The sequence below is a fragment of the Malurus melanocephalus genome, unplaced genomic scaffold (assembly GCF_030028575.1).
Source record: "Malurus melanocephalus ecotype Western Australia unplaced genomic scaffold, MMel_1.1 scaffold_743, whole genome shotgun sequence".
NCBI classification, from domain to species: Eukaryota; Metazoa; Chordata; class Aves; order Passeriformes; family Maluridae; genus Malurus; species Malurus melanocephalus.
The window spans coordinates 170,769-197,444 of NW_026623975.1; the positions used below are offsets into that span (position 1 = coordinate 170,769).

At 48.6% G+C, this 26,676-nt stretch overlaps 1 protein-coding gene across 1 annotated transcript in view; it reads left to right on the plus strand.

Annotated features, from left to right (window-relative positions):
* The first annotated feature begins 496 nt into the window (after positions 1 to 496).
* Positions 497 to 26,676, plus strand: part of WASF2 (WASP family member 2) — a 30,361-nt gene continuing 4,181 nt past the window's right edge. Inside the window, exons 1-8 of the mRNA XM_057384762.1 lie at positions 497 to 605; positions 16,624 to 16,777; positions 20,513 to 20,647; positions 21,115 to 21,268; positions 22,304 to 22,421; positions 23,164 to 23,294; positions 24,624 to 24,779; positions 26,542 to 26,669. Of these exons, the coding sequence (XP_057240745.1) occupies positions 16,648 to 16,777; positions 20,513 to 20,647; positions 21,115 to 21,268; positions 22,304 to 22,421; positions 23,164 to 23,294; positions 24,624 to 24,779; positions 26,542 to 26,669 (952 nt within the window). The 5' untranslated portion in view covers positions 497 to 605; positions 16,624 to 16,647. The remainder of the gene's footprint in view (positions 606 to 16,623; positions 16,778 to 20,512; positions 20,648 to 21,114; positions 21,269 to 22,303; positions 22,422 to 23,163; positions 23,295 to 24,623; positions 24,780 to 26,541; positions 26,670 to 26,676) is intronic.

The window sequence follows — 26,676 nt, forward strand, 5'->3', positions numbered from 1 at the left end:
CACACTCCCGATCCAGCCCCGCCCTGGTTTGACACCCCCGCTCCCCCAGGTGGAACTTTCCTCGCAGGGCGGGAGACCATAGAGGCGAAAAGAACTCCACTGTGGAGTTCTCTGGGGGAGGTGCGGAAGTGACAGATACCCCTTTCCTCCAATGTCAGTTGGAAGAATATAAAGCACTGAACTACATCGACAAAAATAAACATTTTTAAGATGTCGTGACTGTGATTGGTGGCGCGGTTCTCCCCTCTGTCCCTGTAACCTGTCCCCGGACCTCCCAGGACTTCCCCCCATCTCTCTGCCCTCATGGTACACTCCTCCCTGTTTACTCTCTTTGCGCGACCGGCTTGGGTGCGGTTCTTCCGTTGCGCCAGTTCCGTACGCAAGCGGCGTAGGACGGCTTTGATGGACAGGTAGTGCCAGCCAATAGCGAGGCAGCGGTTCCCGGCGGCCAGCCAATGGCGCGGCGGCGCGGCGGGCCGGGGGGGCGGGAGGCGGGGCCAGGCCCCGGCAGGGCAGGGAGGGGGAGCTGTGGAATGGCGGACGGGCGGGCAGGCCCGCCCTGGTGAKAGCCAGCCCGGGGCCCGGAGGGGACAGCCGTGGACAGGGTGAGTGCGAGACGGGCGAGCGGGGCCTCCCCGGGCCCTCCGGGCCTCCTCTTCCTGGGGGACAGAGGCGGAGGCGTTGGGGTGGGCCGCAAGGCCCTTGCCAAATAGGGAGCCGTGAGGGTAGGACGGGCGGTGTTTCCTGCCATATAATGATCCCCGCTGCTGTGGTGGGGCCGGGCGGGCTTTGGGGGTCTCTCCCGGTCTGGGGCTCCATCCCTGCGCTGACACCCTGGCAGTGCGTTCCGGGCCCGGCTCGGTGCGGGCGGTGTGCCCCCGGCCTGGGGGACATTGGGGTGTGGGGGGTCCTGGGTGCTCAGAGAGCCGTGCTGGTGAAGGAAATGTCACCTGCGGGTTTGTCCCCAAGCCTGGCCCGGGACTGTTGTCCTGGAGCTGTCACAGAGCTCTGGCACAGCGGACAGCGCTCGGGGCCTGAGGGAACAAGGGGGTGCTTCAGGGTACCTTTTTGGGGGAGCAGTGGGAGCAGAGGGGTCCCTCTCTCTCCAAGCATTTGGTGCCTGAGTTTGACATTGGGATTGTGAAAAGGTATCTGTGTTCGTGTCCAAAGTGTGTTTGGTTGGAGGCTCAATGGGTGCCYTCATTGAAGGAAACTTCTCCCTCCTGCCTGTCCAGCCCCTCCTGGGTGCACTCCTTGCTCTGTCTGGGAACATTTTAAAGTGTGTGTGTCACCCCCTTTGCTATGAACCATCCATACAGCACAGAAACCTAAAACTCCTYGGTGTGACACCCTGTGGGTGCTGTGGTGTGCTTTGGGAAGTGGTTTTTTCGCCTGAAAAGAAGCTTGGGATATGCAAATGCACTGACCTCCTGGTGGCCTCAGACCGTGTTTCTTTAGAGGAGAAATGAGTTATTAGGGAATGTCCTTGAGGTTGTACCTCATCAGTATTTAGGTTTGTGTTGGAATTACTTTGGGATACAAATAGTCTAGAGAAAGGTAAGGATTGCAGCTTCTCCCTGTTAGCTGTTATTTGACCTCAAGGACCTTCCCGTGGTAAGATTTTTTAATTTCCCTGTTACAGTTTCATATTTGGCATTGTTGTTTTACTTTCTTTAGCAGCAACAACAGCACGGGCACCTCTCCATAGGTCAGAGCGCTGATGGGGCTGAGGGGTGTGCTGATGCCTGGAGTTCAGCACTGGGAAACACTAGAAGTCTTAAATCTTTCAGCACTGCAGATGYTGGTGGACATGAAATTCTACTGATAGTGATTAAAAAGCTTCTGTTAAATACATCAGCTGCAGGCAGAGTCATAATTGATGGAACTCTGTGTAACCCTAACACTTGTGTGTCCTTCCTGAACACTCACGAGAGGGGGAAGTTGAAATTAAAAGATGTTGGAAGCCAAACAAGGGGTGTGGATGTGCTTCCCTGAGATAAAACTGATGCAAAATGTTGCTTTTATAGAGTCATGGAATGGTTTGGATTGGAAGGGATCTCATCCCACCCCTGCCATGRRAAGAGACACCTTCCACAGAGCAGGGAAGTCCCACTCTGGGAAGTCCCAAGTCTTGCACACTCAGTCATGTGAGGAGGGGCAGTAGTTATGTTTTCCACCCATGTCCAACATCTGCCTAATCAGTTGCTGCTAAATACTGCAGGAATTCAAAATGCTGCGTTGCGACACTTTTTGTTCCGATTTGTCCCTTGCTGACCTTGAGTGGGTTTTGCCCAGAGACCGACTCAGAGTTTAATCCTAAACTGAGTGAAACCAGGGCCAGCATGTCCAGAGAGTGACTCTGAATCCCCCTCACATCCAGAGCCAAGCAGGAGCGTTATCCCAGCATGGGATAGAACACACCAGGCACAAAATTCTGAGCACTTCGGGGGTTTTATTTTAAGGAATGTTCTTGAAAACATGAAGTTTGAGTGACAGAGCGTGACCTGAGTTTGCAAGAGCTGCCTGACGCTGATCTTGGCTCAAGCTGCAGTTGTCACTGTTATTCCTGGGTGTGTTGGTGATGGTGGGATCAGACTTTCTGGGATTTGTCTTCTGAAGYCTTGATTTGTGCGTGATTTAGAGCCTGGAGGGGTGGGTTTAGCAGCTCCCTTGTAGCCCACCTGAGGCAAGGTGAAGCCTTGCTGTGCTTTCTAATGTGAATTGTAAGAGGATAAACTTCCAGTATAAACTTTTCCCTAAACTATATCTTTTTCACTGATTTTAAAAAGAACTGACTTTTTTTGTCCTGTCTGGTAATGAGATCAAAAAGTAAATGTCCCAAATTCCATTATTTTTATTTAAAGAAATGAAACCTTTCTGATGGCTCATGCTAGTATAAAACTGGTTTCCCTGTGACTAACATGACACACCACGCAGAAATGGTGTATTTTTGTGAAGGTATTTGCAGACAGTGATTCATGACAAGGAATACAACCCTTCTGATCAGTCCCAACCCAGTTTCTCAGCGTGCTTTGAATAGATCTCATTCTTTAGGGCTGGTCTAGGAAAAGTTGATTTCATTCACCAAGGTTAGATAATCGTGGCATGTGGGTGGAGGGGTTAAAACTTCAGTGATTGCCTCATGCATAAAGTTACACCAACAAATCCCTCTCCTGGGTTTAGTTTTTTATATTTTTGAGGTGATAGAAGAAGAAAGGTTGGTAGGATTAATGTTTTTCAAAAAATTAGTTTTTATTTGACAGCTTGTAATAAAGAAGATTTCAGTTAAGACTTGGCTTTAATCCTTCTAGATAGGTTTTCTCTGTGGGTTTTCTGGACCCAAAATGTTTAATAATTTTAAATGCAAGGTTTTGGGTTTGCCTCTGCTCAGTTAGATAGTACTGAGCCCTTGGTCATTCAGCTGAGCAAAATACGTTGCTCATGAGTCAGTCACAAACCAGGAAAGGGATTGAATAGTGATTGTGTTTGCATGTGCTGTGGATAAAGTTCCTGCTGTCCCCGTACAGAACGGGACACCAGGAAAAAAACACTGCCAAAAGCTCCTTCTGAGGATTCCAACAGCTACAACAGCCCCTATCCGGTGGCTCAGCTCTGCCCTTGCTCCTTTGTGCAGTTTCTACAGCAAATACACAGGAAACAACCCAAAAGTGACACACTGTGAAAACCCAGGAAAGCAAAATGCAGCTATTTTCCCAGACTGTCTTCTGGTGTGTTACTGTTTTCAACAACACACTGGCTGAAATGGGATCTGTAGTAAGAAATTTWTGTATTTGAGTGTTTATTCTCACTGTGCAAGGATAAATATTTGTGAGATCAGGGCCTTAGTTACTGCAGATTAACATTTATTTAAATACTTTAGGTATTTATAAACACAGGATTAAAAAAAGGCGTGTGGCAATGGCTTCTGGGTAATAAGCAAATGACTGCTCAGAACAGAACCACCCTGGTGACATTTACTTCCTTTTGTATTTTTGCAACTCAGKGTAATAAAAAGACATGTTGGTTCCTTTTTGGGGAGGGGAGGCAGATCAGGCTTCTCTGAGAAGGGAGAAGGTGATCAGATTCAGGCCTARTTCTCATTAATATGACATTTCTTTTTGCATCTGAAGGTCTGCAGGATATTTTTTGCCCTGCCTGGGAGGTAGTAGAAGGGGAGGTCCCTTCCCAGAGGAACTGAAATATGAACTKCCACGTTATTTTCTTGAGCAAGCAGTGCTGTTAATCACATTGTCCACTGCAGCTCCTTTCCCGCAGWWATGGGCCTGGGAAATAGTTCCTCTRGATCCTGCCCTAATTCCTGAMATCGCAGGAAAGCTCTTCGGTGTTAGGTTGCTGCTGGAGAAGTGGTGGAGCTCAGATATCTCAAATATTCATCTGCCAGGGGCTTTGATGAAGGAATTTAAAGCACCAGAAAGTTCAATGTGTCTCTTAAAAATGGGTCAGTGGTGACCTGTTCTGCTCTTTCAGTGCTTTCTGTGTCATCTCTTCTTCCAGTGCAACATCCCAGACCCTTTTTGGGGAGAAGTGGTGTTTAGGGGATGCTGTGGTGCTGTCTCTCAGGAGGTGCCTGTGGGCATTGGTTCTTGAGGCCTGAAGTTCTGCCCGGGGCTATTGCTGTGTCACTGCTTCAGGTGAGCTGTTCCCACATCACTGGTGATTGTTTGTGAGGTTTGGAGTTCTCCTGCATTTCTGTTGGAAGCACTTCTCAGCCTAGAATGAGTCAGACACAGAACTGGCCACTAAAAATGGTTTGTGCTTCCTGTTGCTGAGTTATTAGTTTCGTTTATACTGAAAGTGCTCCATAAGACCTGAGAGCTTCTCTTGTGTTTGATCRTGGAWTCCCAGAAYAGTTTTGGTTGGAGCTCTTGCTCTGTGYCTGCCTTGTTCCCATGCTCTTTTCTTGCTGCATCTGAYACTTGSCCATGATGGAGAGAGKACAGGGGTGTCTGGAGAATGGRTGATCCAGCGTGGCTCTTCCAAAGYCCTGTGACTTGTGGTGTTCATTCACTGGTGTTCCAGAGCCACCTGCCTCTTCCGAGCCTCCATTTCTCCCCGCTCGTCAAATTGGGCTAATGACTCTGACCTTTTGTGTGTAAAGCAAAAGGAAAAGGATCAACAAAATACTGGAGCTTATTTACTATCATTATTGAAATGATGAGCAATGCCACTTTGCAACACTTCAAAGAGGCTATGCTCATAAGATGTTGGAAATCCCTTGAGAGAGAAAATGTTTCAGATGGTGAAAGAGGAGGGGRAATATTCCTCACAATCTTCTCTCCTTAGTGTGCTCTTCTGCAAGGCTTGGAGGCAGTGTCCCCCTCCAGGCCTCTCCCCTCCCAGCTGGGCTCTTTAAAATAGTGCTGACAAAATCTTCTGGTTTTGGTAAACACTGAACTCAGTGGTGTCACTGCTCCGAGTTCTGCATAAATTGTTCCCATGCTGTGCAGTTGTGCAAAGTACTCTTGTTGACCTCTGGTATTACCACTAATAAGATTGAATGTGGTTTTAATTTCTCATTTCCTCTTTCTCTCGGTGCCCTTTTCCTACTMCTTAGAGTCTTACTTGAGGTCTCTGTGCAGCAGAAGCCTCTTTCTGTCACTCAAAGAATGAGYGATGCTTTGCTTTCAGAGCGCTCTGCACTGGAGGGCTTTAAGTGGCATTCAGAGGAGGCTATCAGCCACAATATCTGTTGTATTGGTGTGGCTGCAGTTCATGCATGGAGTGCAAAAAATGGGATTTAATTGGGAGGGAGGGGGAATAGTGGCCTTGGCTGAATGGATGGGTGAAAGTTCCCCGACCACCCCTTAGCCCAGCAAATAGTTGGCTGAGTGTTTGCCAGAGCGGAAGCGAATTCCCTTTCAGGCACCCTGCCTTTGTCACCGTAAGAAAAAGCACACACGCACTCATATGGGTTTGGCCTTGCAGCTGCAAAAAAACCCCAAGCAGGCGAGAGAGAACCGTGCACACACCCAGATCCTGTTTTTTCAATACCAGCAGCTGCAGAGCCGGTGCTTTGCTGGAGGAAAGCACAGAGCTATAAACACAGCTTGTGGAAAACCTTTACCTTCTGTCTAGGGCAGCATGAAATCACTGGCCGCTTCCTTTCTGCAAGCTAAATTAAAAACTGCTGTAATTAACTTATACAAAATAGCCTGCTGGTTGCTCTTGAGAATTCAATATTGTATCAAGGAGGTTACATCTAGGGCCTGGCTTCACAAGTGAGCTTTCCATAAAGCAGCTTATTACAAGACCTTGTGGTAAGTTTGGTTAGAAAGGCCTGCRTCCTTAGCATCCCTAATAGAGCCTAATCTGTCTTTTCCCAAAAAGATCAGTTCAATAAGTGATGATTCTCCCTCTGCTCTGGTACCTGCTGTACTGCATCCAGCCCTGAGCCCCCAACACAAGAAGGACATTTTGCTGCTGGAGGAAGTCGAGAAGAAGCCATGCAGAAACTCTGAGGGCTGGAACCTTCTGCTCTGGAGCCATGCTCTGTGATGGGGGTGTTCACCTGGGGAAGAGAAGGTGCCAGGGAGACTTTAGAGCCCATTCCAGTGCCTGAAGGGGCTCCAGGAGAACTGGAGAGGGACCTTGGAAAAGGGCCTGGAGGASAGTACGAGGGGGAATGGCTTCAAACTGAAAGAGCAGGTTTAGATTAGGTTTTGGGAAGAAGAATCCCGAGGAGGCCGCTGAGGCCTTGGCACAGGCTGCCCAGAACAGCTGGGGCTGCCCCATCCCTGAAAGTGTCCAAGGTCAGGTTGGAAGGGATTGAAGCAACCTGGTCTGGTTAAAGGTGTCCCTGCCATGGCAGGGGGTGCAACAAGATGGTCTTTAAGGTCCTTTCCAACCCAAACCATTCTGGGATGTTATGGTTTCAAACACCCTGAAATGGTTTTGGATGGTCCAGGGCCTGGAGGTTTGCACTGGAGATTACATAAGGTGAGATCACTGTTGGGCTCAGAACATGCAAAATGGAAACAACTGCAGTTTAAACCGAATATTTTTCAGCCTGTCCCAAGGAGATTTCACAGGCATCTGTCACTATAGCCAAGCTGAAACCTGACCCTGCTTTGTCAGCCATGGAGGGCTGATCAGAACAGTGGGGCCTTGCTGGAGTCTGCTGGAAGGTTGTTCAGCCCTGCTGGCTGCAGGGATGGAGTAAATGAGTCCAGAGATTGTCATGCTGTTGAGCAAAACCAGAGGACTGCTCCTCACAGCTTCCTGCAGCTCTGCCTGCAAATCCCAGCTGGCAGATTGGGATCCTGGGCCGTGCCTGTGCATTGCACAGATGGCTTTGCACACCCAGAGCCTGGATTCAGCATTTCTGGGGGATCACCTCACTGCACAGCACCATGCAAGAGATGGCTAATCCCAAACCCAGGAGGAGCAGGCCCTTTCTCCCCCAGTCCTAGTCCTCTTCCCACCCTTGAACAGGAAAMACCATAGGTGTGGGAAAGGAGAAGTGCCTGGAAAATCCTGGGTTTGTGGTGCCTTTTGGTACTGGAATGGTGGGATGGTGCCTGTTCTCCCGAGTTCCCAGCAGTGCCCATCTTGCTGGGCTGCTGAGATCCCAAAAGCGTATTCAGGCTCTTCATGTGGCATCATACTTATATRTTTAATTTTTTCCCTCCACAATAGAAAGCCTGTGTGTTATGTTGACTTTATGAAGATGATGTTTATAAACTATTTTGATTTAGATGTTCAAGACTGCTCTCTTGTTTCTTTGTGACCAAAATCCCAGCAGATATAACACTTCTGGAAAATCTCAGGGAGTCAATGTCTTTTTTTTCTCTCCCCTCGTGTCAAAGGTTAACTTAAAATATTAATGCTGCAAAGATTCATTTAAGATATTAAAACTGTTCAGGCAAGAATACATGTACATATTGTAATTACTTCCTTTTTCTTACAATTAAAGTAATTGGATTATATTTAATGAGCTATTTACATTTAATAATTAAGAAAAGACTTATCTTTCCAGTATTCCCCAAGTGCGGCAGAAGGGTGGGGGCACTCAGAGCTGTGATATAATTATCTAGGCGTGAGTTGAAACTGAAAGAGCAGTTGAGCTCTATAGAAAACACTTGGAACTGGTTTGTTCCTACTCTTTCATTAATCAAAATAGTTTAGTGTGTGGCAAAGAAGGGAAGGCTGAGCTTAGCTGCAAATGAGACAGAGTTTATCTGCTGAAAAGGAAGGTTAAAATATGCTCGAACTTAACGAATAAGTCATTTAGAGGGAAAAAAGCACACCCTCTCTTTCCGTATTAATTACCGAGCGCTGCCCAGGAATGAGAATGTGCTGCTGCATTGTGAGTTGGGCTTTGTTAGGGCGACAGGCACAAGCCTTTCCTCCGGCTCAGGAGGCTGCTGCGAGCAGAGGAAGCAAAGCCGCTGTGCTCATTAGCAGGAATTCAGGCCGGGATTGAGGGGGGAATTCGGGACTGAGGGAGGAATTCAGGCCGGGATTGAGGGGGGAATTCAGGCCGGGATTGAGGGAGGAATTCAGGCCGGGATTGAGGSAGGARTTCGGGATTGAGGGAGGAATTCGGGATTGAGGGAGGAATTCGGGATTGAGGGAGGAATTCAGGCCGGGATTGAGGGGGGAATTCAGGCCGGGATTGAGGGAGGAATTCGGGATTGAGGGAGGAATTCAGGCCGGGATTGAGGGAGGCAGCCCTGTTTGGTTCAGCAGCAGTGCCATTGCTGGTGGCGGGGCTGGGCCGGGCTGGGCTGGGCCGGGCTGGGCTGGGCTGGGCTGGGCTCTGCCATTCCTGCAGCCAGAGGCTCCTGCAGGAAGGAGCTCCATGGGCACTCCGTGCCTTCCACCTGCACTGTGGCTCTTCTAGTCAAGAGCCTTTGAAGTTAATTCACTCTTACAGACTTTGAGCCTTGGAAGATTGTGCCAAAGGACAKGGTTAGGTGGGGAATTGGGAAGGAATTTTTCCCGGGGGGGTGCTGAGGCCCCGGCACACGTTTCCTGGAGAAGCTGTGGCTGCCCCATCCCTGGAGGTGTCCAAGGCCAGGTTGAACAGAGCTTGGAGCAGAATGTTCTATTGGAACATGGCCCTGCCCATGGCAGGGGGTGGAACGAGATGGTCTTTAAGGTTCTTCCAACCCAAACCGTTGTAGGATTGATTCTAGGACTGAAACCTGCCCAGATGTCTCCCCACATGCTCCTGAAATATTTGTGAACCTGTTAAGGGTTTTTCAGTATCCAAGTACACCAAAACTATCYGTTGATTGACACTCATGATGTCACTCTGTGTTGTCACTGACCTTGTATCCTTGCCCAAATTATTCACAGGTTTAGCAGAGAGCATTCTGCTCCCTTTGCTGCTCTGGTTTCCTAGGAAGCAACAAAGCCAGAGCTCTTGTGGCGCTGAAGGAGCCCTGCCTCTCTCTCCTGATGTATACCCTCACAGCAAAGACCTTGAAACCTTTCTGTTCCGGAGCTTTAATTCCTGTTTAATCAATAGTTCTGTATTCCGAGAATCAAATCCCTGTGACAGCTCTCTTTAATTGAGCTAAACTGCCTTTCTCTTGTCACATCTCTTCTAGAGTTTTATTTAAATGCATTTGTTCTGCCTGTATCCTAGTCGGGTATTGATAGGAACACCAGGTGACCCTCTTTGTTTAACTTGTTTTTCAGCTAAATGAATGGAAACATTAATTAGTGCAATGGTTTGTTTTTTAGGAATTAAAAAAAATAAAAGTCCAGGTCAAACTGCTGGCTCTATTAGCGCTCCAGCAGAAGCCAGGAGGATCTGTGTGTTCCCTGTTAGTGACACCCCCAGTCTTCCACCCCCAGCCTGATTTCTGACAACAGCTACGTGTGAGTCCCTCTCCAGGAGAGCAGCCTGATATTTATTCCAGCAAGATCATCTTCAGCAAAGCTGATAACAAAAAGTTTAAAAGAAAGAGCCAAATTTTCAGTCACACCTGTGCAATCCCCTTGAGGGCAGTAAATGATGATGATAATGCATGAGCCAGACAAAAAAAACGCAGAAAATGGCTTTCTGAGCCTCTTTTGCATTTTTCAGAGCCAGCAGACTGGAGGGGGGGAAGGCAGGGGAGAAAAAAAAAAAAAAAAAAGAGTATTTTTACTGTGGGAATGGAGCGGGCTGGATGCTTGTTGTCTCAAGGACTCCACGGTGTGCTGTACAATCCTCATTATGTGCCGAATCAGGGCTGATGTTCCCGGGGTCGGAACATCGCTGTGGAAAAGGGCACTGCTGCTCTTGCCCCGTGTTATTGCCCAAACAGCCTCTTTCATAACGCCGGCACATCAGCTCTGCAAARTTCTCCTCTTGGTGATTGAAGTGCCTCAGTCAGACACACAGGGCTTGGGGATGTGGGGTTTTGTGATCAGCTAAGCGCGTTCTCCCAAAGGTCCTGGATTTTCAGCTGATCCTTCTTCAGGAGAGATTTGTGTGGTGGTGGGTGAAAACACAGCCTGTGCCTCCCATCCCAGCGGCTGCTGAGAGATGGTGGGCAGCATTTCCCCACGCCTGCAGGGGTTTTACCCGTCCGTCTCCCCCGTGGTTTTTTGGGAGAATAGACCACTGTGAAAGGAAGCAGCCCTGCAGCTGCCCTTCACTGCTGACTCCTGCTCAGCTGCTGGCAGCCTGGGCTGGTAATGACAGATGAGCCTGTGACGCGTTTTTGGGAATGAATACTTGTTACAGCTGGCGGGATGGAGTAGTTTGTGGCATCACATGGCAGTTTGCTCTATAATTTCGCTCCCTATTGCTCGGATGCAGCACTGATTGCTGGGTCTCTCTCCGAGCGTGGAACTGGAGCATTTCTGATTGCTGCATCCCACTTCTCTGTGGCTGCATTGTGAGCTTGGATATAGCCCTGAGCACTCAGCAGAGCCTTCTGCTGATTTTTTTTTTCCCCTCAGTTCTCCCTCTGTGTGTGTGTGTGGCTGCTGCTTCCCTTTCTGCGAGTCTTTTGGGGTTACATAAAAGCCAGTCTCTTTCTGGCCATTACAGCTACTTGGGGGAGTAGCTACTGCTGAGAGAAGCTTGAAATTTGAAGCAGAGTTGTCACAGACATTAGAAAGAACAGTCGGTCTGCGTTGGCAAGCTACTGAGTTAAGTCTTATTTCATACTGATGGGAATTTCAGATCTGATTATCTCCTTTTCCCCTCATTCCCAAAGCTGCTGGTGTGTCTAATCTCCCGATGGGCACTCCTAGCACAGCTCTCCAAAGCGCTTYGCTGAAGGCTTGGTCTCCTTGACTGTGCTGCCTGTTTGTGTCCAGGCTGAGGCTTTTGGAAGCCTTGCCCAGGGCAGCGTGGTTGGGCACCCTAATGTACTTGGAAATCAGACCTCAATTCCCTTCCCCCAAAAAAGCACTGTGCCCTCCTTAGGTGCTTTGTGCTACACCAGACACTATGACAGATGATCTCACTGCTGGGGTCCAGATTTATTTGCAGATGGTCCCTGATCTAAGGGGTTGTGTGTCACATTGAGCGGGGAATTACCCAGGTGACTCCCAGTAACGCTATGCTAACTGGTCAGATACCAGYGAGGAGAACCGTGCCAGATCTGTCCCTCCAATTCACCTGTTATTTACAGCTCTTTGTGTGCGTGGCATCCGCAGGCCTTGGAGTCCTGCCTGCCTTCTCCTCTGCACCACCATGGTGACTGTGCTATCTGCCTGCTCCACAAAAAAAACCCCAAAAACAGGTCTGATTCCTCTCTTGCTGGGCACTGCTGCTTTGTGCTCTGCTCCAGACTGCTTGTTAAGGAGTATTTGCTCTGAGTTGCTGTTTTCAGTTGACACAACTCGCCTTGGAAAGCAAATACTCAATCCTAAAACATCCCTGTATTGCTTCTCAATAGTTGTAATCAAAGTCTGTCTCCTTTATTGTTCCTAACAATTGTTCAATTTTACTGTGCCAGCCCTATTTATTAAAAATAGTCAATAAGACACAGCTTTGTGTGAGGGGTTTATGGACTGGCAGTTCTTATTTGAAACAAACCAATTGTACTTGATTCTAATCCAGAGCTGGGATTCCTGAGTGATCTGCTGCTGCAGAGCTCATGGGGAGTGCGGTCGATGGCTTGCTGATAAGAAATCTTGGAGCAGCACGCTTATCTTGGATTTACCTCAGCTTTGCTTAAAATGCTGGATTCAGAAAGGCAAGAATGGCAAGTCACATGTTTTWCCCCCTTTTTGGGCCTGTGTTGGGCCCCGCTTGTTCCCTGGTGCCCAAGACTATTTWCAGAACTAATTGCCAAAGTCAGAATCCTCTTAGACACTGGTGAGCAGGACGTTCAAGGTGAGAGCCTATTGTGGAGGGTGGGGTGTCAGATCAGCAGTCATGGGAAGAAGCTGCATGGATCCCGCTTTCTTGGAAAAACATGAGGTGTCTGAGACCATGATGTGTGCAGTGAGAAAGATGGGAGCTGTTGGGAAGGATGATGGGAAACAAAAACCTGGTGAATCTTGGGAACAAGATGCCAGTTGTGGCTGAAAGATCAGTAGGAATGTAGGAGYGGTGAGTTCAGCTTCCAGGGCTTTTTCATGCTCAGCAGACTTTTTTCCTGGGCTGGAGCAGGCCAGAGCTCGGCAGTGCCTGCGTAAGCATTTTGGGAGAGGGGAAACGATGAGGAATCCTGGCTATGGCCAGCTGGAGGTGGGGCAGCACGGGGAAAGGCACTACRGGGCAAAGCTGGGCTTTGCAGATGGTTTGGATTTTAGTCTCTGCCATCACAAGAAGGTTTGGGGCCTTCTGTGATTCAGGGCGTGACTTGGGGGCTCCAGAGGAAGTGCTTGGGAGCAGGTAGGAAGGGTCTGGTTCAAATGGGAGAGCAAAATCATTTGTTTCCTTGTTTTTGAGAAGATGTGAAGCACAGTGGTTGGGAAGATGAGCCTTTTGAGCATGGATTGATGCAGCAGGGTTTGTGGATTTTCCTTACAGTTCTTCCAGCCAGCAGAGATCACTGAACTTGTTTCCTCGCACTGTGTTTCAATTTGACACCCTTCTTTGTTTTCCATATTCATTAGAAATCTGTTGCAGAGTTTTCTGTTTCTAGGGGCAGTTTCCTTTTACTTCTAACATACTTGATATCCTCTCCAGTTACAYTGGGATCAGGGCAGGTCCTCTGTGCCCATGTCATTCTTGCATCTTCTTTAAAAACAGTGTGTGCACCCCAAAACTCTACTCCTGAAACRAATCCAGTCTCCAGCATTCATAAGCAAAAGGAAACGCTTATCTTTGCACCAAAGATAAGGATTTTCAGCCCTGCAATTCATTGAAGTTGCATCTGAATGGTAGGATTTAGTTATAATATATGGTTTGCAGTGGTTGTGTGACAGTGACTAATGCCATGACCGGGCTGGCCAGCCGGGCTGCAATTCTGCTGTGCTGTCATGCCCTGAGCACGGAAAGTGAAGCGGTTCTGGATGGCCCGTGCTTGGCACTGCGCTGYCAATCGCCTCCCTAATGACTCTTTTAAAGAATAACAGCACAAGCCTCCTAGGATGCTTTTTTAGTTCTGTCCCTTCTTTCATTTACTGGGTCTCCTCCCTGCCCCCAGCTCAYGCCTTGGTGCTCCCTCCAGTGTTTTGTTTCCTCTTCCTCCATTCCCTTTGCTCTCATACCTTGTCCTTTCTCCTCGCCTGCTTTTCTGCCCTCCCTGATTCCTGCTTTTGAAATACATCACTTACTTCCCAATCCACACTAATAATCTTTGTCCCACCTACCCATGAGGCATGAACGTTTTACAGGGGCCCATTAGCTGTTACCTCTGTCCCTACCCTCCAAACACTCCAGGAAAAAGCAAGGTCTAACACTGTTCCTGTGGGGGCATCACCTGCTCTTTTTGCRAGTCCCAGATTTCCTTCCTAAGCTCCTCGTCCTTCTGCTCAGACAAGAGGAATTTTTGCTTTAAAATGCCTCTTATCCCAAAAGCTGCTGGGAGAGCAGGATGGTTGTGCGCAGCCCTTCCTGCCTGGATCATCTCCGRTGCTCCTCAGGGTTAATTCAATCCCTCAGTTTGCTGGATCCTGGCAGGGTTTAGGGGCACCACATTGTCCCCATAGCCTTGGGAAGCTCTGCTGTGGAGATCACGAGGGCAAAACTCTCCTGCTGCAGTGGAGTGTGGCCGAGAGAGTGGGGGTGGCTGGCAGGATGAGCTGGGCTATAAAGGGACTGTTTTTCTTAGCCTTTATCTCTGCTGTTTTGCACCAGTGCAAATTTGYGCTGTGCATGTGCTCTACCTTAGTTTTTGTTTTAAAAAAAGCAGTTTTCACCACTAGTCCTTGCTTTTTCTTTCAAAGCATGCTTTAAAGGCAAACATTTTTGGGGTGACTGTATACAAGCAAGGTGTTCAGAGCCTTTTTTTGTTGGTATTTGGGGCACTACTCCCCATTATCTGCCATTTTCCCCATCCTTGCAGAGATCAGTGCTACCTGTATTAGTCTGACTGCACTATGCATCATCTTGGGGGTTTTTTTTGTCTCCTTTTATACAGTATGCTCACATCTCATGCCCCACTTCCAGGCTTGTTTTTGCTCTTGCTGTTTTCCTTCTGTCTGTCCTCCACCTTGGAAGGTTTCCAGGCAGGCTGTCCACTCCAGCTCGGCAGATCCCACCGCGTGTGCTCCTGGCCGAGCCCTGGGGAAGCACGGGGAGGATCTGGATGCAGGCAGCCTGCAAATGCTGCCTTGTTTATGAGAGCTGCTTGTTGGTGCAGACTGCAGTCTGGGGGGAGCTGGGAAACTTTGTCTGGCATCAGGCACTAAAGCTGACAAAAGATTGTCGGGCTTGGGCTGGAATCAGTAAAACACGGGGTGTTGGCGAGTGAAGGTCAGAGCTCTTCCTTGGTTTACCCTGTTCTTTGAATATCCCAGCATTTACTGATGGCTGCAGTGGACACAGGGAAAAACAAGACAGACTTGATCCTTGGAGGGTGTTGCTTTTGTTTATTTGGGTGCAGATCTCTCCCCCTGTTCTGTAAGGTTTTGGGGACCCTTTCCATGCAGCCCGGTCTGGTGGTAGGAGGTTGGAGCAGGATGAGCTTTAAGGTCCCTTCCGMCCCAAACCATCCTGGCATTCTGAGATGCTGTGAAATCCCTGGTGYAGAGGCATTGCAAAATGGCAGCAACCTACATCTGCTTGTCTGGGAGATATCCCAGCACCCGGTGCTGCGGCTCTTGAACTCCTCTGCCTTAATGGGTCAAATTTAGCAATTCAAAATCTGGCTTGTGAGGTAATTAGGAGGGATAATGCCCACTTCTTCCTCTTAACACCCTGATAGAAAAGCATCCAGGAAGGACTCCTGGACCTCAAAGATAAGCTGCCAGCTGCCACAGAGACTATCAAAGGGTGGCTCAAAGTCAAGAGCAAACAGCTGATTTTTTATGGTTCTTGGGTTTTTGCTGGTGGTGACAGGAAGCCATGTTCCCCAAGCTGTTCGCTTCCTGTTTTATTTTTACACCCAGCCCAAGCAGATCCGCATGCCTATCACATGGGAACTGCCTGCTTCTCTTGGGTTCCTCATCTGACCTAGAAAAGTGATTCTTTCCCCTTCTAAATTAATCAAGAACTTGGGATGTATTTGCTTTCACTTAGTCCTRAAGATTTCAGGCATGTATGATGCTYCTTGTAGTGAGCTGGTCACCCAGGTTTCCTTCTCTGTCTCGGAGCTCGATTATCTGGGAAAAAGTTGTTTGATGCTTCAGCATTTGGGCCTCTTGGCAAAGTAGATTTTCATTAATTGGAGACATTGACCTGCACACAAAAGCGTTCTCTGTCTCCAAAGGATAACTTCTGGACGCTTAAGTTTTCTTCAAGTTTTTTGGTTTTGGTTGGGGTTTTGTTTGTTTGTTTGTTTGTTTGTTTGTTTGTTTGTTTGTTTGTTTAAAAGAACTGGAAGTTTGTCCTGCCTGTTGTACAATCAGTCTTGACTTCTTTCAGAGCACACTGCAGTCCTGCATCCTGCTTAGAGCTCACTCAATCTTAAACTGCTCTAGCACAAAACAATGGTCCAGTGTAAACCTCATCCCCAGGGGTTTTCCCAAGGGAAGAGGGATGCAGCCTGCAGGATAAGGARCAGTCACCAGAAAGTTTCCTGGTCAGCTGCAAGCGCTTCCTGTTGTTCCYGTGTTCTGCTCCAGGAGGGAGGTGCCACACGCGCTTTGGTGTGCTGGGAGAAGCTGTTTCGTTCTTTCTTTTTTTATGTAATAACATCTCCCGTGTTGATGTGCTCGGTTTAAGCAGCTATTGATTTCAAGTTTGAGCTGTTTGAGGAGCAGCCTGTAAGAGTGGCAGTGTGAGCGCGGAGGCAGGAGCCCGAGCTGGCAGGAAGGAACAAGGGCTGTGGTGGTGCCAGCAGCACCCAGAATGTGCAGTCACCATCTCTGCCTCTCTACCTGGCCTGCTGGGGCTCTGCTGTCACTGCCACTCACAGAACAGGAGGATCTTTATTTCTCATGAACCAGTTTTCTCAGGGTGAGGAGGGGRGAAAAGAAGCCTTATAAATAAAGCCATTTGAGAGCAGGAAAAACGAACACCATGGCTCTGGTGTGCCTGGAATTTGCGGTTGAGTAATCCTTTCCTGTTTCTTTTTTGGGTTGTTTTTCATCTTTCAGAACAGTGCCTGAAGCAGGTCCACCATGCCGTTAGTAACGAGGAACATTGAGCCAAGGCACCTGTGCCGTCAGACGTTGCCTAGCGTTCCGAGCGAGCTGGAATGCGTGACCAACATCACCCTGGCAAATGTCATTCGACAGCTGGGCAGCCTGAGTGAGTACCATGGCGAGCCTGCGCGTTGCCCTCAGGAGTCGCTACTGCTCTTTATTTAGCTCCCTTTCTACTCTCGTGTTCCTATTTCTCCCCCATCTGCCTTCCCTGGGTAATGCTATCATGTTTTCCTAAAGAAATCTGATGCTAATTTCATATCCCCGGTCCCACTGCCTTCCTATCTAAGAGAAAATGGGGAGGGGGGTGTGTGTATGTGTGTGTGTGTATGTGAGAGGCTGCAGTGAAACTGCAGATGGAAGGATGGAGCACAACTCAGCCTTGTAAAATGGGAGGCTCTGGGAGCAGGCAGGATCTTGTATCAGAGAACGTGCCTGTAATTCCATGTGGTACTAAATGGAGCTTGACTCTCTTGAATCTACACCGTGTCAGTGGTCTTACTTCTAAGGAAAGATAATTAAAGCCTCCACACAGAAGCTCCTGTTTGCCCCTGCTGCTGTTTGTGGCATTGTCAGACCAAAGACCTGTGTAAGCAGTGTCTTCAGAGTGTCAGCATTCAGGTCTGCATGAGCTGGAGCCATCCTGCCTCAGCTCTCCCGTGGGCTGACCCATAGATCTGGAAAAGCTGGAGGGAAAACACAGGCCTACATGCTGTAGGAGAAACGAAGAGTTAATTGTGGTCTCTCCAGGAAGATTCCATAGTCTGTTAAAATGCTCTGGGTTCTGATTAACCACCTTTGTCCTTGAAGCGAGACTTTGATAATCAAATTAATCTATTGTTTAGCTTCTCTGGGGTGTTTRCAAGCCCTTGTGCATGCTCTGCAAAGCAAGCCTTGTCTTCCGCCATGTGGCAGGGATAGTTTGGGTGCAGCCTCTTTCCAGCAGTGCAAACCATGGCTGTCGCTGAAATCTGGGCCCGTGTTTGCTGCCAGTCGGTGTCACATTCTGTTGGGTTGGAGAAATGTCACTGCACAGGCGAGAGCAGGCTCTCTGCTCGTGTTCAACTGGCCCTTGCTGTTCATTTGTTAGGTCTGGTAGCCAAGATGGTTGTGGAGTGTGAGTGAAATCCATCTCGTGCATGTGAAATGGTGAGGAAGGAGGCAGTAAAGCTGTGCAAAGCCCAGCTGCAGGGAAAGCTCATCCCTGTTCAGAGGCGCCGTGGGTTAGTGTGACAGAGCCCCAGCCAGATTCCACAGGTTTACACCTTCTTTGCATAGATATTCAAAGCTTCTCTGAAGTTCTGGGAGCCAAATTGCAGCACGTTTTCKTCCTCAGGAAGGTGTCCTGGGGGCTGGGATGTGGGGATGCTGGAAGGAGGTGAGGTGTGAGCTGCTGGAGCAGTCACAGGTACCTGGAGGGGAAATGGAGGAGAGGTGGAGCAGGCGGRTGGGGAGAAAATGCTGAGCACCATCCACTGCCCAGGGTCAGCAGTATTTTAAATACAGCAATGTTTAGACTGTGCTCGCACCCAAATGACCAAACTCCTGCCCCCTGCCCTTTCCTCTCCTCCAAAACACAAATTCACTCTCTGCTTGTACCTTGACTATTACAGGAACGTAGAGCAGGTTCAGTAGGCTGTGACAGCCCTGTCAAGTGAATAATCAGCCATGCCTGGTGCACAACAGTCTCTTTACAAAGATGCAAACATAAATCTTGTCAAACTTTCATATTCCAGTGAGTTTCCCCTTCGTTACTATCGCAGCTGGGAGCACTTTGTATAAGTCGACTGTGTGATTTTATAGAATTCACAAGCTAAAGATGGAAGGACCTGTTAAATCATGCCGTCTGTCTTCCTGCCAGTGCATGACAAAGATAATTCTGATTGTAAGCTGCACTTTTGCAGTCAAAGTAACTAAACTAAAAAATTAATCTCTGTCTTACTCTATCTGAAAGTGTACATGAAGCACAGGTGATGTGTGAGATGTTGGGTGATAACTCCATGTGCACTTACACAGGCAAGGGAGCACAGACCATCCCTTCTTCTCCCTCCAGGATCTAAACCAGGCTAGAAAATGCTCTTATATATTATTTTATACTTGAAATACACTTTGCAAACCAAAGACTTAATTTTTCCCCTAGTGCTTGTTGCAGTTCCTTGTGAAATTCTCCTGAAAGTAGGAATGAAATTACAACTTTTCTTTTTTTGAGCTGTCACTGAAAGGTTTCACATTTTCCCACAGAAAAGTTTTTACTCTCTTTGGTCAAATGGTCTCTGCTGATGTTGAACATGGAGAGTGCCTCGTGAAACATGGCTGCTAGCAAGAGCTACCTGGTGCTTAGGTCTCCAAACATAAAATCCTTCTCATGAGTTTGGCTTTGTTAATTGAGCATGTGTGGAGTCTGCATTGTCTGGGAGGGTGGAAGGAAGAGGTCAGTTGAAGTTAACCTTCAGCATTTGCTTTCTACAAACACTTGGAGCTGGCATTGCCACTAAAAGGGGTGGGGAAGGTTGAATTTTAACCTGGCTGGTTCTCTGTGCTTGGCAGTGTAAGGAGCTCTCCTGGGAGCAGGAACAAGGAGCTGATATRTTGGGATAGAGAGCTGGGAGTGTTTGTGCAGCTGGGCTTTGGGGGATCCCTGGCCTCGCCTTGTGCAAGGGGGGCTTTGTCTCTCTGATGGGACTCAGCAGACAACCAGCTTTTCCAAAATTGCTGTTGAAATTAGATTTCCAACCGGGGTATTTCTTTCCTGAATGTCAAAGAGGATCTTTAGGAGTAACAGATTCCAGAACAAACTGTTGACCATATGATGATGCACTTCAAAACCAGACTGCTTATTGGGAGCAGCCTTGTACTCAGAGCCGTGGCTGGAAATGTTTCCCATCAGTGGGARCACCAAGGGCCCATGTCTGCGGTGTCAGTGCCAGGTTTGCTCTGCTCCACGCTGTCTTCAGTGTGGTTGGGGCTCCCTGTCTTGGGCTGTGCCAGGAGCAGAAAAAAGACAGGACTCATTTGAAGTTCTTCGTTTTTTTCCAACTCTTCCACCTCTGTCTGGCTGTGGCCATCTCTTGTTGCACTGTGTGTTTCAGGCTCCTAAGGACAGGGCCATGTTTTTGTGACTCCTGCGTGTGGTGCCACTCCTGATCCAAGCCCCGRATGCTCTTCAGCCCAAACCATGGAAGGTTTTGTTACAGCAGCCCACTGGGCAGTCCAAGCTGTTCAAGAGAGAATGTCCCTGATTGCAAAGTTCCCCTTTGGTTTTGATTTAGAATCMACGTGAATGCATCAATTTTTCAGACAGTGCCACCTGAAGGAACAGCAGGGTCAGTGCTGTCAGCTGCAGCTCCAGCCTGGSATCCACCACGGGGATTGCACTCCTGCTTCCTGAGTGCTCTGAGCTTGTAAAAATGTGCCAGCTCCCCTGGAGGCAGGCCTCTTGGAGACTGGGAGCCTTTGAGATTCTCCAGAGCAATAAGTCTGACTATTTCCTTGTCTAATAAACAGARCAGCAGAGAATCTTAAAGGACCTTCAGATCCATCCACATTCAGACCAGTGTAGTGTTGCCATCCCTCTTTAGTTCATTACTTAATTAGAGTTTAAAGTATGTCTCAATTGTTTCCTTATTGCTTGAAGATCCCTTGGAAATGTCAGGTTTTGGTGGAACAAAGCATTTTCTTCCTGGATGTTAAACTCAACCCTGACAAACTTGAAAAGAAGAGTGGTTCTTTCTTTCTTTCTTTCTTTCTTTCTTTCTTTCTTTCTTTCTTAGAAAACAGTCTGGGAAACTGGGTGTAGCCTGATGTGGTTCATAAGGGTAATGTGGACACTTTAACATTGCAGGTAAATCTGCAGAAGACATATTTGGAGAGTTGTTTACTCAAGCCAACACCTTTGCCTCTCGGGTGAGCGTTCTGGTCGAGAGAGTTGACCGCTTGCAAGTCAAAGTGACTCAGCTGGACCCCAAAGAGGAGGAAGGTAATGGAGTGGAGCCCAGGCCAGGCCTGGTGCAGGCTCTGGTTGRGCCAGCGTGGTTAGTTCAGCCCCATAAAGCCAGCCTGGCACTGCCATGGCTGTTGGAGTGTGTTCTGTGCAGCTCAGTGGGGCTGTTTCCCTTCTCCCAGTAGAGCACTGCTGGCAGCCTTTCTGGCCAGCTCCAGCTTTGCTCCTCAGTGACTCTCCGGGTGGGAATTGCTCTCCAGTGTTGGGTGGCAGCAGATGAGCTGTTGGAGCTTGGTCACAGGGGTTCCAAACCCTGGGGCTGCTCCAGGGAGAGCCATGTTGAGGGAGCAGTGGTACCACACAATGGGATCTGTGGGAAAAGGAACCTGACCTTAGGAAGGCAAAGCATGCCAAGAGCTCCAACTGGTTGAGATCAGGTGTTCATTGCTTCAGTGTCGCTGGCCTGGTCAAGCTGTTCTTCACTCTCTCTCTSCTCTTTACAGTCTCCCTGCAGGGCATCAACACCAGGAAGGCTTTCAGAAGCTCCACCACTCAGGACCAGAAGCTCTTTGACAGAGATTCTCTCCCTGTGCCTGTCCTCGAGACMTACAGGACCTGCAACACTCCTCCTCCTCTCAACATCCTCTCACCTTACAGGTAGGACTGCAATGGCTTCTGCTGCTTTGCAGAGAGGAACCTCCTCCTCCCAACCTACTGGGGAGGTCCTTTCCCCTCCCGTGCTGGAGTAGCTGTTTCCACTGGGAAAATGAGTTGCTAAACTGAGATCCCCCAGGAAATCTCCGTCCTTTGGATTATGKGAAACTTTACTTTTGAGGTCACACAAATGAACGTAGCTAGAAAATGATCTCTGTGGTTTCCTGCTGCCATTTTTGTGAGTGCCTTGGGGCTGGGCTTGGCTGGCACTGCAGAGCCATGCTGGGTGTGCTGCAGATGAGGCATTTTYCTTGTGCTCCTCCATAGTCCCGTGGCTCCTTTCCAAAGAGCTGCAGTGCAGGGTGCCAAACATTCCCCTGGTGGATGCAGCAGGCTCCTGGAGATGCTTCCTGTGCCTCCTGTGCTGGGCTGAGACATCTGGGGGCACCTGCACTGGATGTGTAACCAGCTCTGAGCAGTCTSGCTCTGATTCCATCTTGTGGAAGTAAAGGGGGTCAGAATCCAGAGACTTATCCCACATCCATAAATATCTTTTGAGCAGGTAAAAAGTAATTACAGATAGCTGGAGGCAGCTGTCTCCTGCCAGACGCGGCTGCACTGCAAAGTGGGAGGAGAGGGAGTGTGTGTGCACTCGCTCAGGAGCTTCAAGGACGCTGCTGGTCTGATTTAGGGTTCCTCAGCTGGAGAAGGAGGGTTTTTCACACCAAAATACAGCACAAACAAAAGGGAGTTGAAGTGAGAGACCTGCTGCTCCCTTGGTGGTTGTTAGAGCAGTTGAGCTCTTCAGGGCTGAGTGATGGAGGGTTTGCAGGAGGCAGAAGGGATGGGAAGTGGGAGAGCTGGGATGTGTGAGGCTGGGGGTCTCTTTCTGTTCTGAAATGGGGGACAGAGACACGAGCAGGACTTTGGGCCATCTCACAGCACTTTTAAACTGTCTGAGATTCTGGCTTGTGTTTCCTTCAAAAAAATGTGTGACTTGATCCTTTCCTGTGTGTTTTTTTCCCCTCCCTGTTCCAGGGATGATGGCAAAGAGGCGCTTAAATTCTACACGGATCCTTCATATTTCTTCGACCTTTGGAAGGAGAAGATGCTSCAGGACACCAAGGATATCATGAAGGAGAAGCGGAAACATAGGGTGAGGAAGGGGAGAAKAGGAAGTGGGAAGTGTCAACAAATCTTGGACTCCAAATTTGCTGTCCAAACTTCAGATTTGCACTTTTGGACTCATGAGGGCTCAATTCAGTGAAGTTTTTATCTGGTTTACCCTCATCCTTGTTAATTAAAAAAGAGAACAAAGATGCCTTTAATTGGTTTCTCCAAATGCCACCATCTTTGGRCCCTAATGTGAAATTATATCATAGCATAAGAGATGTAGTCTTAACATACTTTATTTAGCTTKTGAGCAACTGGAGTATTAAGTATGWAAAGAGATTGTGATTCTTCAATGAGAAATAACAAAGGAGAGATTTAGGGTGTGTTAGAATGCCAAGTCAGGCCAGCAAAAACCCATTCTCTGTGGGCAAATATCCATGTTGCACCACAAAACACTGAACACCAGGGTGAAGGTGAACTTTGGGAGTCTCAGCTTAGAGGCCAAAACCTGAATTTGTGTGGGAAACGGAGCTTTTACTGTCCCCTCAAGGTGCTGGTGCCAGGGGGTGATGATGGCATCGTGTCTGGGCTGCACTGGAGAACCTGATGTTACCTGATTTTTATGTTATCTGTGCTCCGGGTTTTTGCTGTGGAAGATCTTTGAAGAATGTAGCAAACTAAAAATCCTCTTTGAGAATGKATCTTGTAACTGCTCCAGGTCTGTTCCTCTCTATTTCTAGAATTTAAGGTAAAATAAAGCTTGTGTTTGATTCTTCCTGTCTTAGAAAGAGAAAAAGGAGAATCCAAACCGAGGAAATGTGAATCCACGGAAAATCAAAACCCGGAAGGAGGAGTGGGAGAAGCTGAAAATGGGACAAGAATTTGTGGAGTCAAAGGACAAGCACGGTCCTGCTGGGTAAGCAGGTCTGGGGCTGGGTGATTGGGATGCAATTCAGCCTGCACTGCAGCTCCTCCGCATCCGCAGATCGATACTGCCACTAATCAGATTCTCCAAAGTAAATCCGKCTGCTGATTTCAAATTTGCCAAATAAATCAGGGAGCTGCACGCTTGGAAGGAGGTGGCAGGAAGGGCCCTGGCTGCTCTCCCTGCCTGTGGGCACAGAGGTGTTGGGAGCTTTGGCTGTGCCCCTCACACCCAGCCCAGGGTGGCATTTCGGTGCCATTGTGTGGTGGCTTTGTTACATTTCACAAATGGCTCTTCACACCCTAAAGTTGAAGCGGGGGCTGTCCCCATCCRAGTATTTCAAGCTACAGATCTCTCTTTAGCACTTCTGGCTTGGGAATTCATTTAACTTTTGACACCAGCAAGGCTGGAAGCAGACCGAATTCCCCACAATGCTCTTCTTCCTTGCAGCTTCCTTTCATATAAGAAAAAAAATCTCTCTTTAAATCACACTCTCCAGCTAAAAATAAAACTTGCTTTTAGTTTAATAGGAGAACAGGTTTGGTTTCTAGCAGGGGAATCGAGCAGCACAACAGCACCATTTTCTTGCTCCTCTCTTTTCTCATGAGCGTGTTCTTGCATTTGGATTCACTTGGGGTCCAGAGCCCCCAAAARTGGAATGGTTCCCCCACCCCACAGTGCAGTGAACCCATCAAAAGTGTGAGAGTCTCTTTTCAGTACTATTCCAGCTTTGGATACTTGTTTTAATTGCTGCTTCTTGGGTCCATTTTGATATTTTATTCTCAAGCTTATTTTTTGGCATCTTTAAGTATCTCCTGTTTTTGCCACTGATGATACTGAGTGTAACTGCAAATTCTTTAAATCCAAGTTGGTCAAAACACTCTTAAGTGTTTTTACAAGTCAAATGTTAAGAAAAATACATTTATTCAGGTGTTTGCTTGTTTCTTAAAATATATACTCCTGCCGTTCTGGTGCGTGGCAGCAATAAACAGGGCAGCATCTGAGCAAATTTTAAAATTTTAGCCAAAGAATTAAGTAGAGCAAACGCATAYAGGTGTATGTGGTTGTCCATATAGAGTATTCGAGAAATAAAGTGGTTTTTARAAAATATATAAAATCATGGACCAGTTTGGGTTGGAAAGGACCTTGGGCAGGGACCTTTCCTCTAGACCAGATTGCTCCAAGCYCCRTCCAGCTYGATCTTGGGCCCTTCCAGGGATGGGGCAGCCACAGAGTCTCTGGACAGCTCTCYAGGGAAAAGCTGAGCTTTAGACTGTGCCCTGAGCTCTTGAAGCAGAGTGCTGGTGGTGCTTTTGGCAGGTACCCCTCCAGCATGGTGTATCAGAACGGCAGCATCGGCTCCAGCGAGAGCATGGACGGGAACTGCCACCCGCCAGCACCGCAGAGCGACTCCATTGTGCCAGCACCTCCCTCGTTCCCAGATGACAGCCTGCCTCCACCCCCGCTGGAATTTAGGTGAGCCTACGGGATCCCTTCTGTCACCCAGCACTAGTAGGTGGTGTAAAAGGATGACATGAGACAGGCTGAGCTAGTTCAGCACAACTTCCTAACGGGTGTTGTATGGGAACCAGAATGCTCCTGTCTGGAAGGAAAGTGCAACTGCAGCGGGGACAGAGCACAGGCAGCACAGCTCTGTGTGAMCCCCAGCCCCTGTCACCATCCCAGGGGAAAGGGAGAACCAGAGCAGGGTTATTCCACAGCAGTGTCTCACTGAATGCTTTGGCTCCATGGCCTGGCTTTTCCAGTGCAGTTGTTCCATAGCATGRCTTTGTTCCTTGTGTTCCATTTGGACACAACACTCTCAGGCACATTGTGACATTCCTGGGGCTGTCCTGTGCAGGGCCAGGAGCTGAACACGATGATCCTTGTGAGTCCTTTCCAGCTCAGGATATTCTATGACAGAGCTTTGTCAAGAACAGCTCCTTTGGCCTCTTTTGCTCTGATCTTTGGGGAACAGATGATGTGGGACTGCAATGGAGATGTATTTAAATTTCAAGGACTTGAGCACAGCAGTTGCCTCCTTCYCAGAGACTTGGGTGCAAGTTCAGCTCCTGTACTTGGGATTGCATGAAATGGTGACTCCCAGGCACCTCCAGAGATAAGAGTTACAGTCCAGCAGTGGCTCAAGACACAAAGGGTGAAACAAGAGTAGACTTTTTCTTTTTTTTAAAGACATTAAAACAGAGTCAAGAGGAACAAGAGCAAGTCTTGTCTGATAGACAGGGCAGCTTGGCTTGTCTCCATCTTATCCAAAGGCAGCARTGCTGCAGCAAAAGCTCTTCTGATGTGTCAGAGAGACCCAGCACTGCACTCTGCAGCCTGTGCCTCTCGGGCACAGCAGATWGGAGCTCTCAGATGGAGCTCTCACTGCCTTACGCAGTCACTTAGAACTCTGCCCAGCCCCACAGATCTCCCCTCTCTGGTTTTGTTTTGGTGCTTGTTTTTAAGGAGCCCTGGGAGGTAGGTTTGATCTCCAGGTTTGAACTCCAGGAGTCTGTTTTGGATCAGCACTGTTAAAAATGCTGATGTTTTTGTGGCAAATAGACCTTATTTTTCTGTCTTGCCGWGGAAGGAGGTGTCAGTTTGGGGCTTGCCTTACACGGGGTGTCACACTGTCACACGTGGCTGCATTCCTGTGGGATGAACAGATGAACAGGGCAGTTCAGTCCCTCAGCTGTTGGTGTTTTCCATAAGAGCTCCTTGGGTTTCCATGTCCTTCCCTTCACTCCCCATGGAGCTCTGGGACGTGGCTGCTGCGCTGCAGCTCCGAGCTGTGGATMCAGGGAGGACTCTGTTCCTAGCAGGTGTTCAGAGCAAATGCTTTCCTGGCATGTGGTTTATCCAGCAGACATSCTGATCCTGCCTCCAGTGGCACAGGCCTGGCCTTGGTGAGGAGCTCTGGGGCCCAGGGGCTGCTCCAAGCTCAGACAGGGCTGAGGTGCCTTGTGTTCTGGTCAGCCTGGGAGATGGGATGGAGGACAGCATTCCTGCCATCCCTTGGAGCTTTCCTTTGTTCTGGAGGGGTAGGCCAAAAGAAACACTGCAAGGGAATTAAAACCAAGGAGTGAGGTCTCATGGAAACATCAGTTAAAGCTGGAACTTTGATTTTTTTTGTCTGGACTGTGGCAAACACACATGATTTGCATTAACATTGAGACTGTACAGTGTGATSTGGCCTCAGAGTTAATTCCCTGTCTCTCTCCTTCTGTTGCCACAGCTATCCTGTAGACAACCAAAGAGGTTCTGGTTCTGGAGGGCCCAAACGATCCAGCYTGGTCAGCCCGAGCCACCCACCCCCAGCCCCTCCCATCGGCTCGCCCTCGGCAGCCAGGCCGGGCTTTGCTCCCCCTCC